Raw genomic sequence first — 13,300 nt, forward strand, 5'->3', positions numbered from 1 at the left:
ACCTGGGGGGGGGGGTGACCAGGGACAGACCGAGATTTGTTGTGAACGAGAAACCAGGGTGTATTAATAAGTACATACAGCAATAGCATCCAAGACAAGCACAGGAAAAAGCAAATTTTCAACCGACGCTTGCGGCGCGGAATTTTTATTCAAGGTTCGTTGGGGGCGGATTTACCTGCCGGTCTTTTTATTCTTCACCCAGAGGGATATCGCGGGGTGGTCACATGCGGGGTGTATGCGTATACCAATGCAAGATGGGATAAAAAAGAAATACAAAATGTACAAGTTGGGCAACAGTGCGTAAAAAAGCCAGTACCGGTTGGACGGGTCGGCGAGAGCTTCTTCAGCTGCACAAGTCCCGTCCGTCGACCGTGGGGGGTCCAGGACCAGGGCAGCTGAACGTATGCAAGGCACAACCTTGTTGATGATTGCGAGCCGGACTCGATGCAACTTGTCTTGTGCTATCTCGGACAGAACGCCTCTTGCACTTACCATGGCCTGCATGACCAAGGAAAAAAAAAAGCCCTTGGTGTATTTATTATTCGCCATTGCATATGCCCCCGTTGCCCATCGGCATGGAGGATACGGGTAGCGCCGGTCATGCAAAGGAGCGAGGAGGAGCAGGGAAAAAGGTGCATTTCTCATGCAACGATGGCAAACAATTGCGTCATGGTATAGGCTTTGCTGTTTTGCGACGCGGGTATATGCACATGTATGCAGTGTCGTGAAAGGCGATAGCAGACTCTAGCAATGCACTTGAAGTTTCATCATTGGCCAACCATGGAAACATAATCATGCTCATTCTGATAATCTTTATTTTTAATTCCTCGTCAATTGATCGACATACACACCTCGCTTCCCAATCAAACCCCCCCGTATCATTGTCGTTTATACACAGCTGCAAGCTTAGCAGCAGAACAACCAGCGCTAACCTCGCCAGGTCTAGAGTTCCCGAAGGGTCGTCCGCTAAACGAGTTTATTAGCTTGGCTGCTTCGCTTGCGCATTGTTGCCCTTTTGTCTAGTTATCTGTACAGACGGTGGGGGATAAAATCGTGGCCAAGTCCGTAACTAGTTACCAACTTTGTCCTTTGAAATACGCGGATGAATAAGATGGTGGTCGATGCAGACAGAACATGGTGGGGATTATCGCGAGGAAACCTAAAAAAGAAAACGCGGATATGTAAGAGAACAAGTTTTTTAGCTCCAGGAACACTGCATATGGCCCGTAAAATAAATTGAATTCATCATGGGTGCCTCGGTTGTCGCTCTCCTTCTCGTTCCCCGGCCGGTTGCTTCAGCCGGGAAGCACTGCTCGCCGTGCAACCTGATACACGGGTGGGTGGCTTATGCTCTTGTCTACCGTTTTTTCTTCTTCGAATACAGGAAAAAGGGCAAATATCATTTCCGAAAGCGATCAACAAGAATAGCCCTTGCCAGCCCTGCCCACGATTTTTTTTTTCAGTGCCGGGTAGCATTCCCTCAATAGTTACATCCCCCCCCCATTCTTAGACATCTTCGGACCCGTGTTACCTTCACGGCCAACTCGTCCGGCCGTGGCTGTCTTCCTTTCCCGGCCGCGCCGTTGCGCTCAACTTTTGTGTCCCTGCGGCCAGGCTCATTGGTCCTTTTTGCACGTCTCGGCCGTAGTACCCCAAGCGAAACGTTGCTCATGTTCCGGTAGCATGGCACCACAGTCTGCGTGACCTATCATGTAAGACGTTGAATGCCGACGCTACTGTCCATGCTGCACAACTTGATAAGGAAAAAAAAAAAAAAGGGAACATGTTCCTGTTGGCGCGATTTTCTGCACTTCAGCCTTGTGTACCCTGCGGCCGGCGATGCCGTCACCACTGCCACCACCTCAAGTGATGGGTCGCTGCAAAAACTCGAAACCACACTATTACGTTTTGCAGGAGTCGCAGTGTGGTGGTTAATAACTCGACATTCTCCAACCACTACAATGCGGGCATGAACATTGTACGAATACGTCATGGAGCCATTTTTTCCATCACATGTTCCTTTGATGGATATGAAACGGTCGCCGGCTCTCAACGGGACACCTCGATCGAGACAAAATCCGCTCCATCGGCTCTGCCCGCAAGCAGTAACCCGCCAGGAACCCGTGAAGACAAGGCTGCCCATGATTCGATGGCCGAAACGGGGTCGGGTCACTGGCTGCCGAGCCCCGTTCCAGAGTCGTGGGAGTGCCAAGGAGGGGAGGGAGTTGCTCGGCAGAGGTTGTTGGCGGCATTGCAACAGATAGCGACTCAACCGAAAAAAAAGCTGCTTTGCAGGACAAGGGCTGGGTGACGGGTTGGTTGGCTTTTTCGCCCGCCCGTCACAGTCGTACGAGAGACGAGGTTGCATCATCCAGTTGCCGATATGAAAATAGAAAGCCAGGGTCCCTAACTTGCATGAAGTGTCATTTATGACTGCTCGACAATCGGCCTCGACACCAATCCCGGACGGCGGCCTTCCACCCAGCTGATTGCCTTGCCGCCCACGTTGTCCAACATGACGGCATCGCGAACCCTGAAACAGGTGCCGAGCACGCCAGCCCGATTGACTCGTCACACCGGGCACCGTCCAAGAATGGGCGGCACAAGGACGCGCCCGAACGCAGGTCCATTTTCCTCTGAAAAACAAAATAAAAAATACGTTAGTATCAAATTCCACGGTGGCGTGCTAGGTGTGAGCCAGCCCTGGCAGGGCCAAGCTCAGCCTCGTGCTTCAAGCGAGCATGAGAAGCGCCAAAACCTCGGACAAAAGACAGGGCCATGTGCTCCGAGAGGATGCATACATACCCCCCCCTGTGGCAGACAAATCAAAAAAAGAAATCATACTGTTGCCTTGGGTTCGTGCCAGGGGAGAAAAAAGCAGTCCCATGAGCTTATCTACGCCGCTCGGGGCTCGTTCCCAAGGTAGAAAAGCGAACTGCCGATGCCATTCAGAACTACGATTTTGTACACATTCACACGGGGGGTCGAGAAAATAAAAGACAAGGGAGCAAAAATAAAAAAAAGAGAGAGACGCCGGTAAGCAGCCCCCTTTTTAGCCCATGTCGCAGACTCTTGATTCCATTTCGAGTTGGCAATCCAGCGACACGCTCTCGCCCAACGAGTATGTATGCGTTCATGGCACAATCTTCTAGAACCCTTCTCGGTCCCTCCGGAGGCTTTTTGTCTCTCGGAGACATTTCTATCCCTCTCATCAGAAACACCAATAGGGGCGGTGCATGGGCAAAAACCACCAGCCTTGGCTCATTTCACGGCTGCGAACCAATAAGCGCGTGCCTACGAGGGAGGCTGTGAAAAATAAAAGATAAAAATACAGATACTCATACCTGAATGGTCCAAGGGGGGCTGGGCTTTTTGCAGGCGTCCCAGCTGGGTAGCGTGAAAGCAGAAAGCGGCTTGCGATTTTGATCTGTCAGATTTTTCTTTGTGCCTTTTTTGCCTCTGTTCACGATTTCTGGACTAAATTTTTTATTTTTATTTTCAAACGGGATAGTCGACGCCACCTCCGCTAGCAGCAAAGACAAAAACCACATGGGATGTTTGGAGCAAAGTCATCAGGTTGCAGGGGCGGGATGGCGCGGCGGCGTTCATATTCGCCCACGCCGTGGCTTTTGAGTGGGTGCAAGCTTTGCTTTTTTTTTGCTACTGAAGAACGTGCCTTTGGCCGCATTCCAACGGCGTTGTGGCCTTGGCGGCGGCTTCGAAAATAGATGAATGGGTTCCTCAGCCTCGCTGGTTAAATTTTTTTTTTTGGCAAAAGAATGGCGCGAGCATTGCATAACTAAGGGTCGAGTGTAACTACAATGAAAGATGTTGTGCGTGCAAACGGCGCGTACCGTTTTAAACGGCCACATGCACCGTTGAGAACTGGATATGTCTAACTGTGTTGGATAGGACAGGTAGGGCATTGTCGCTCCGTCTGTTGTCATCCAGTACAGAAGAAAAAAAACGTTGGCTCCGGTCATAGCTTTTACGACGACTACTATTTCTCATTTGAGTTGCCTCAAATTGGCTGGAGGTTGTTAGTCTCCAACGGTCAAGCCAGCAGGGAGGCCACTGACAGCGATCTTGCTCATAAGACTGTTTTAAAACCTCGGACACTAGAGAAACTCCATTGACTGCTTGAGTCTCTCGTTTTCCTGTTTCCGTGGAATCCATTCCCTGCGTTGGTATTGACGCTGCGACGAGGCCATCTGGAGGACGTCACAGCGCCAATTGTCTGTCCACTCCTATCTCTCCAGAGAAAGCAGCACCAAACAATGCTCGCAAAAATTGCATACTAATCATAGATTTCCTTATGTCTAGTTGCATTTTCAACATCTAGGCAGCCCGGCAAGTAAGGCGGTTGATCTTTGACCTGACAGCGCTGCTCTCCGCCGTTCAGTCTGGGGTAACAGGGCATCAGGGCCAAGTTTGGCGTCCTCGACGGGAATAAGGCTTTGAAGTTCTGGGAGAAGAATACAATCCACTAAGATTTTTGTTGAATATAGCCATTTCGCGACCTGTATGAAATAACAGGTTGTATCGCTATGTCTCAACGCCTCCCACGGCCAGTGCAATTTGAACTATGCATGGCAACACGCACCAGACAACGTTGAGTCGCCATACTGTGGTATACAATGAGTGTACGAGGTTCGGTCTATGGAATCATAGCTGACCTTGCTATCCTGGGGTTTGCCATTGCTCTTGTTGCCCGGAGTCCACCCACGACCTCCTCATTGCATCCGCATACTCCATTGACGTGGTATACACCCCCTTCCTGCTCGTCTGACTGGTACCGCGACTTTTTGAGTGATACACCACTATCAGAGCAAGCTCTTCAAGACGGGACTCTCGGGGCAAGCGAATCTACATGGCCGCGGCCACTTCAGCAGGAGTCTCCTCAGCGACTGGCGCTTGTGGGCGGTTGCCGCTGCATCACACCCGTGTAAGTAGGCCCGTTTGGCGTTGCTTCCGGATAGCAACCGTAGTACGACCATGTATACCAGAGTCACCGGAATGGTTCAGCTGTTGCACATTGGCAAGATGGATAGCCGGCACGCAACGCCAAGAGGATGGTAAATGGAGCGACTGAGAATTGTTCGTTTGGTTTGCCGCACGACAGTTCTGTGCTAACTGTTATTGATGAGAATATATTCTATATACTCCGTACTGATATACCGGACATAGAGTCCCAAGAGCACCACCTATACAACCTCCTCCCAAGACCTACGACCACGCTAGACATCTTCCAACGGTTCATCCACCGTTCCGCCTCGGCACATCCCGCCACCGGTTTTGCACAATATGCACAATTCTACCACTCGAGCCTTGGCGGCGCAGGCCACCTGACAGTCCCCAAGGCGTCCAGGGCTCCATGGCAAGTCCAGACGCCACCAAGCCACGCCACCCATCTGCACCCCAACAGAGACACGTTAGCAACCGTTTTTTTTTTGGCACATGGGCTGGAAACCAAACTAGCATCGATAATTGGAAGAATGAGTCCATGTGCAGAGCCACGTTTGGCGTTGGTGGCTTTTGTTGAACATGGCCAGTTCCAGAACCACGGCGGTCGCCGTCTCCGGCCCGCTGGGGTGTCGATAATTCCCAAGTTGAAGCTCGTTGCCGATCCCCAATTGAATGGCCCAGAATTCTACGATTTACGCTATTATTGCATCTTTTAAATGAAAGGACGTCTCCTGCATATCGCCACTCGATGCGGGGAGGAGGCTCGTGCTGCTCGGCGACCTGGTCGTATCTACTATTGCATGTTCTGCCTATAAGATGGGCAAGCAACGGGCCGCCCCTGGCGACATGCAGGCGATAGATTGGTGATGGACAAGGAAGTGGAAAAAGACGGCAGGCTTACGTTGTTTTTTGCGAGGTGATGGTGCTGCAGGAGACGTGTACGAGTCTGGTCCGGGGAAGTGTTGCCCGTGGCGCCCGCGCGGCTTGCAGCAACGGGGGCGAAGAGAGAAGAACGGCGGGCGCGTATGGCGACAATTGAGCAAGTTATGCAGGGCCGTGAGTAATGCTTTCGTTGTTGGGGCGCCGCGGCAATACATTATCAATCATGGCGCCATTCCTGTCTGCTTGGGCGTGCCGATGTTGTGAGTCCTTGGAGAAACCGGATCGAGATCTTGTGCAGGAATTTGTGACAAGTGCCAAAGCATATCTGAAGTACCTTTGGACGTGCCTTTGATGCCCTTTTGGACATGTCGTATAAAAATGGTCACTTATCATAGCGCGGTCTCGCAGCTGCATTATCTTCGCCGCTTGTCGTGAAAGATGTGCACACGGCAGATGAGGCGTCAGCATTGGCAAGTACCACACCTGAGCATGAGAATCATAGCTTCAGACTTGAGTTTGAATAAATATGATTTTGCCTCATCGTGGCAGATTCATGTGCCTAGGCATTTTTGCCTTGATGATGAGCCCGGAGCTCAATAGTGTGCATGGTTCTTCGACTGTCTCAGTACTAGCCGTCGTGGAACATCAACTCCAAAAATGCCACCAATGGCAAGGCAGCATCGCCGCAGGCCAGCAAAAAACCTCAAAAAGCCAGTCAGCTTGAAATACAAAAAATACCACGAATCAGCAATCGTGGTGACTCTGGCATTCCGTAGCTACCGGGCAGTCGACGTTCCAAGTCGGCCTGATGTATACAAGACGCTCTGTTCTTACCCAGTGAAGCTTCAATTCTAGCAATTCTTCACCATTGAACCATTTTCTACTTAAAACGCAACTCCAATCTCTATCCTGCCCAATACAGCACGTCAGGTCCCCAAATCCGCAGACCGCCCGCCATGCACCGGACCACCATTGCCGCCGCCGCCGCCGCCGCCCTCGCGGCCCCCGCGTCGGCCGCCAGCCCGCAGATGCAACTCAACTACTACAGCGACCAGTGCCGGACGTACGTCGGCGACGTCAAGGTGACGTGGGCCACGGCGCTGTGGGGTGGCAAGGACAACTGCTTCAACTACAGCTACGGCAGCTTCGTCAACATTGCCAATTGCTACAAGGGCGGCTGCCAGTGCAACATGTTCTACGGCAAGGACTGCACCGGCGCCTCGACGAAGCTCTTTGACAACCACAACTGCGTCGGCGGCGCGCCGCAGATCCAGTCCTTTGCCTGCTACTATACCTAAGCGCGGGGCTGCTGAGGGGGTGTAGATGAGTTCCTTGTGTCGTTATAGTCGAGCTCGATCAGGGAGAGAAAATTGAAAAAAATATCATGACGATTCAACCTTTCATTGTAAATGCCCTCGTCGTTCACTCTACCGTTCAGTCATGCCGTTAGTATTGTTGGGAATCACTGTATGGGACCTATCCACATGGCCGTCATTGGTGAAATGTAGGAAGACTTATTGGTGAAAGAAATTACATGGCTTTAAAACTTTACAATTGGTTGATTGAATATTCCATCTGTTTGAACAACCACTGCCTGCCCGTGTGCTATTCCGTGACGGAGAAATACACACGAGGCATCTAGCTCAGACTCTGGTTCGCCAGAGCGTGACCGAGTCCCTCCGTCTCTGCCGATATCAACTTTGTATTCTCCAGCGTCCTGTCATCCGTCCGGCCCAGCATGAGCTTGTTGACCGGCGTCTGGTCCTCCCTGAGCGCGCGCCACTTCCAGGCCCTGACCAGCGGCCGGTCCAGCTCCGTGCCCTCGAGAATATCAACCACCCACCTGCCAATGTTGGGCAGGTACTTGAACGCATGGCCGCTGCCGCCGGTGACGCACGCGAGCCCGCGCACGCCCGGCACCCGGTCGATGAGGTAGTGGTTGTCAAACGAGTCCGTGTACCAGCACAGCCGGCTCATGGCCACGGGCACGCCGGCCTCGGCCAGCGCCGGCAGGTACGTCGCGACAAAGTCCGAAATCACCTGGTGCGCCTTTTGCGGAATGTCCGAGAGGGCCGTGCCGCCCGTCGTCCAGCGCGTGCGCGGCACGCTCCGCGCCTTGCCGTCCGCCTGCGCCACCGGGTTCGTGTACTTGGTCCCGCGGTACCCAATCTTGAGCATCCCGTGGTGGTCCACCGGGAACCCGTACAGCCCCCCGTCGACGCCCTCGCGCTGCTTGAACATGAAGGCCGGGAAGCGCGCGTGGCTGAAGCGCTCCCGGAGAGGGGACCCCGCCGGGATCTTGTACAGCATCACCGACCCCGCCGTCGTCTCGCACAGGCCGTCGAGCTCCGGGACGAGAGCTGGCGTCCACCCGCCGCAGGCCATGATGACTGTCTGCGCGGGGTGCTCCTTGGCGTCGGCCGTCGTGATGCCCGTCACCGCGTCCCCGGCGCGCACGAGGGCCGAAAAGGTGCCGGCCGCGCCGCCCAGGACAAACCGGACACCGAGCGTCCGCGCCTTGTACAGCGCGAAGCAGCACGCCTTGTCGGCAACCACGACGCCACCCGTCGTGTCCAGAACGCCGACCGTGTCCTGGGCGAACGGGCACAGCGCGTGCGCGAGGCCCTTGGATGCGGCGACGGCGCGGTCCTCGGGATCGCTCGTCACGAGCGCGACCTTGTCCTGCCCCGGCGGGTTGGCGTTGTTCGCCGAAGCCCGGTCAAAGTCACTGAGCACCGGCTGGTCGGTGCACATGAGCACGCCGTTGTTGATCCAGATGGTGTCGCTCCGGGACAGGCCGAGGCCGTTGTCGGGGTCGACGGCCTTGATCTCCTCGTTCCACTTGTTCCAGAGCACAATGGCCTCGGCGCTGAGGTCCGTGTACTCCTTCTGGCCGCCATAGGCAGAGCGAATGATTTTCGAGGCATCTGCGCAGACTGCGTGTTAGCGTGTCGCGACGCGGACAGCGGGCTGGGTGACTTACCGGCCGAGGCGCCGTCGCAGCCGTCATAGTACGAGTACCGCGTCTTGTCGACGGGGTGGCGGTCAAAGACGGTCACATCCGTGTATCCGGAGATGGCCAGGTGAAGTGCGGTGCTGAGCCCAAAGATGCCGGCCCCGACGATGATGATTGGATCTTGCTTGTTCATTGTCAAACTGCTGATTGTGTGAGTGATGCGTGGATGGGCACAAGGAACGAGTCAGTAGCTTCAGGGAACGGAAACTCAGAATAGAGGACGTGGGAGAGACTGTCAAGAACAACTATCGCAGAAGTACTTGGTAGCTTCTGATGGTTACGACTACGTGTCCAAACCGCATGGGATTACGGGAGATGACGGAATCCTGAGTGTTGTAGACCAATTTCCGCATTTGACCCCAAAGCTGGCCGGCCACGGATTGACGGCTTGGCGATGACTGTGCGTCGCGTCTTCCTTGGTAGCGCCGACGAAGCATGCTACGGAGCACATTCTTCTGACATGCAGCATCATCGGCGTATCTTTGCCGAGGGCCGGGAAGCCTCCTTTGCTGGACTGGACGCCAGCGGCCCCCCTCCATCAGGGTTTTTTACGGCGGCGCGGGGCGGGGACTGCCGTCATGCTTTCGGCTTCGATCTAGTTTCGAGCGATATTACTAAGATCGGGCCATGATGGGCAAGGAACATCCCTTCAGCTGCCCCATGCCGTGGCATGACTCGCAAGGGCCAGAGTCGGCTCCCGCAGGGCAGGGTCATGGTTGGTAACTAGCACATTCCACAAAGGCAGGCAGATCCGAGCTTTGGGAGCTTGTACGGCGAAAAACGGAACGATGGAAATCTCGGGCAATTTGACGGGAATATTTTCGCCATGTGGAGCCTTTATTATCTGATTGTATCTGGAAGTGGGTGGTCTCGTCTAAGTGGCTAAACCCGCTGGCCGAACGAACCACGACCAAAGGAGAGGTATTGTCTGAAATGCGAAGGTTTTTTCATCTGGCTGTATTTCTTTGTAAATAACTTTTATGAGGTACTATTATAACGCTAGTCGTCACAGAGCAAGCAAAGCTGGTCGTGTAAGAGGTTCATAGCCCGTAACGTGTCTGGCAAAGGCACAACACATGAGATGCACCCAGAGTCGTCGGCTGTGTCCATCGTTAGCCAATACAATCATGTATTTCGAAATGGTAATGCCGGACTTGCCTTGTGGTAAAAGCGTAGACGGTATTCTCTCGCTTCTCAAAATTGCGCGCACCTGGCTTGCCAGCCGACCATGACCGTCGGCGCGACTGCAGATCAGAGTAATGACGCTGGCGCTCTGTGAGGAGCCAGATCTTCCAGGGCCAAAGAGGAAACGCTTGATATAAGACCAGTAAAACGTCGGCCATCTTCTCGACTTGGAACTCGGTGACAGCCGAGACGCATCCGGCGTGGTGAATTCAACGGTAGCAGCGTCTCGAGAGAACGTCTTCGCCCTCTTGGGAAAGCAAGACGTGCCCTCCCTTGGCCGTAGATGCAACACACAGACATTGTTCTTGACTGTCACGGCCCGACAAAACACCTCGACCGACTTGAGCGACGTACACTCCGTGTCGGAATCATTCGCGGCCTCGCCGGCGCGCGCCGCCACCACCGTGCCCGCCCCCGCGGGACGCTTCACGTTCCTGATGCACAGCGCCATGCCCGGGGCCGCCTCCATGACGTGCCGAATCGCGAGGGCGTGCACGACTTCCGACCCGTGCTCCGTCAGCGCGGCCGCCTCGGCCAGCGACATGTGCGGGATGAGCTGCGCGCGCGGCACCCTTGACGGGTCCGCCGTCAGGATGCCGTCGACCTCCTTCCAGATCTGCAGCGCGGCGGCGCCGAGCCCGACAGCGCACAGCGCCGCGCACAGATCTGTGTACCCCCGGCCGACGGCCGACGCGAGCATGCCCCCGTCGCCGTCGCTGCACCCGAAGAAGCCGGTGATGACGGGCACGCGCGTGCCGCAGGCGGAGAGTCTCCGCGCGATGGCGGTAGAGAGCGCGGCGTACGACGACGGGCACTTTGCGGTGGCGGCGGAATGGCGGGGAAGGATCGTGGAGAGATCTACGTATTCGGCTTCGATGTCCTGTTGTGTTTGTTAATATTGGCGCCTGTATACGACAAGAAGAGGAGCCGAGAAAAGCTAGCAAAACGAAGAAAACGAAGAAAATACGCACCAAATCTTGTAAAATCGCAACCATGCACAGACAGCTGAGCTTCTCGCCCAGACTCATCAGCAGGTCCTGGACGAAGCCGTAGTCATACTTGTCCGAGAACAAAGCACCAGCAACGGCCGAGACTGTGTTTTGACTTTCCAGTGCCAGCCTCTCAGAAAAAGAGTGTTGAGAAGCTTTGCTCCCAAGTGAAGGTGCGACGGCTGCAATGTGCTCCTCGACAATGACCTGGAGTTTGGTCTGTAGTGTTGCCAGGCAGCCGAGGGGCGCTGCACCACGAGACCTCGATGCCTCCAAGATGTTGAAGATTTCTATTAATCTAGTCGAATGGTACGTTAGTATCAACTGCGAGCAGTGTCGTATCTCGTCTTATCTCGTTTTTGCGTACCGTGTTGTAGTGCCTGCCGCCTTGGATGTGGTGCTTCGGGCCGAGCACACCACGGCAACCCGGTTCTGGCGCAGCGTTTCCCTGCATGAGTTTGGCTCAGAGTTAGTTTTATGCTTTTATTTTGTAGTTGTGACTTTTGAGCCTGTCCTGCACAGACTGCAGCGTGCCACAGCACCGTACCGGATAATGTCTTTGGCAATCTGCACCCAATATGTCAGTACAGGGACACGCATATAGCTGCTGCTGTCTCAGGGCGACCTACCTCAAAGGCATATTTGCCTATACTTGTGCCGCCGTATTTCTGCACCACCCATTCCAACTCCGGGTTGTTGCAATTCGTCGCTAGTCCCATCTTGAAAGTTGATAGATCTGCCGCAAGCGCGCGACGAGCATTGAAGCAGGTTCTTGGGCTCGAGTTGCATTTATCTCAACTTGGTGATACAATCACTGCTTACACTTAGTCATGAGCGAGTTTCTCCGAAGCCTTCTACACACGCAGTACAAGATGCACCGAACGTGAAACCTGGCCTGCATTCCCAACCGTCACCATCCCTGACGAGACCCGATTCGCCAGCCGCTCCGGCTTATGCCCTGGCTGGAGATGGCGAGCGTACGGGCTGAATGGAGCATGAACTATGAAGCCTGTTTCTGCTCATGCAAGAACATGAATCGCCCCATCAGGGTATATGCAGCCGTGCTAATTCCACCACGTCCTGCACAGCCTCCCGTCGATGGCGTCGTGAGCGACCGTGTTGTTATTTCCCTCGGCAGGACGGTATTGCTGGCTGGATTGAGCAGATTCTCGAGTCTCGATCTTGTGCTCCGTCCGGTTCGATCCACCTCGGCCGCTTGGCTGCAACGTCTTGGCGGCAGATGGGCTCCCAGATGAGATGCCGTTTTAGCCGGGGCGATTTCCCTCGTCGCTTGGATGCTGATTATCCGGCATGCATGCGCCAAGCTTATGCGCCAGGTTCCTGCGAACGGACCGCAGGATTTTGTCACTGTTCGTTCCGCTCGAGTCCGGCATTCGCTGCTGTCGTCTTTGCGTGACGCTGTTGGTACATACGTCGGAGCCCTGGACGAGGATTGGTGCGGGGGACGGCTTGGCAATTTTTTCCATACAGAGTATCCATGTGTATGCATATATGTATGTATAGATTACTTGGTACGTATTACACCATGAGACAACTTGGCAGGTTCCATCGTGTATGCATATATGTCGGTCTATTACACGAGGGGCAGTTATGCTTACATATCCACATGGGACCGGAAACAATTTAGATGATCTTTTTTAAACAGTGCATGACTCCATAAAACGTATAAACTAGCGAAAACGAACAGCCGAGAGCTTTTACAACATCTGCGGGACAAGGGTCGCAGGGGGGGGCAGGGATACCGCGTGCAGGCCGGGCCGGACGTGGACCGCGGCGTCATCATCCTCTTCCCTGTTGACGACGGCATCCGCCGCGCGCATGGCCTCCAAGCACGCCATCGCGAGGGCCTTCTGGTCCTCGAGGCCGACCGAGATGCGCACAATGGCCTCGCTGAGCCCGTAGCGCGCCGCCCACGGCTTCTCCCTGGCGAAGACGACCTGCACGTACGGCAGCGCGAGCGTGACGTGCGCGCCGATGGACGGGCCCTTGCACACGTGCAGCGCGTCGAAAAAGGCCGCCGCCGCCTCGACGCTGCAGAACTCGAGCGTCAGCAGGTACCCGAACCCGGGCGCGAACCCGGCCGTCGGCGCCCGCATCCGCGCCGCGTAGTGGCCCGCCGACCAGCACGTGCTCGGGTGGTAGACGTGCGCGAGCGGGCTGCGCGCGTGGTGGTGCCGGGTGAGCGGCGCCAGCAGCGACACGAGGTACGACGCGTTCTGGTTGAGCACGGCCGTGCGCGCCA

The 13,300-nt window shown here is 54.9% G+C and overlaps 3 protein-coding genes across 3 annotated transcripts; 1 reads left to right on the forward strand and 2 right to left on the reverse strand.

Moving 5' to 3' along the window:
* Positions 1-6,803: 6,803 nt before the first annotated feature.
* On the forward strand, positions 6,804-7,145 carry CCM_09197 (uncharacterized protein; the record flags this gene model as incomplete). The annotated part of the gene is made up of 1 exon (XM_006674331.1): positions 6,804-7,145. One exon carries the CDS (start codon positions 6,804-6,806, stop codon positions 7,143-7,145), a length of 342 nt encoding a protein of 113 aa, XP_006674394.1.
* Positions 7,146-7,485: 340 nt separating this feature from the next.
* CCM_09198 (sarcosine oxidase, putative) lies at positions 7,486-8,996 on the reverse strand (the record flags this gene model as incomplete). Its single annotated transcript, XM_006674332.1, has 2 exons — positions 7,486-8,774; positions 8,831-8,996. The coding sequence occupies 2 exons, from the start codon at positions 8,994-8,996 to the stop codon at positions 7,486-7,488; spliced, it is 1,455 nt and encodes a 484-aa protein (XP_006674395.1).
* An 873-nt stretch (positions 8,997-9,869) lies between these two features.
* CCM_09199 (aspartokinase) lies at positions 9,870-11,756 on the reverse strand (the record flags this gene model as incomplete). The annotated part of the gene is made up of 5 exons (XM_006674333.1): positions 9,870-10,928; positions 11,020-11,307; positions 11,405-11,485; positions 11,572-11,604; positions 11,667-11,756. The coding sequence occupies 5 exons, from the start codon at positions 11,754-11,756 to the stop codon at positions 9,870-9,872; spliced, it is 1,551 nt and encodes a 516-aa protein (XP_006674396.1).
* Positions 11,757-13,300: the final 1,544 nt, after the last annotated feature.

Source organism: Cordyceps militaris (genome assembly GCF_000225605.1).
Source record: "Cordyceps militaris CM01 unplaced genomic scaffold CCM_S00008, whole genome shotgun sequence".
Taxonomy (NCBI): domain Eukaryota; kingdom Fungi; phylum Ascomycota; class Sordariomycetes; order Hypocreales; family Cordycipitaceae; genus Cordyceps; species Cordyceps militaris.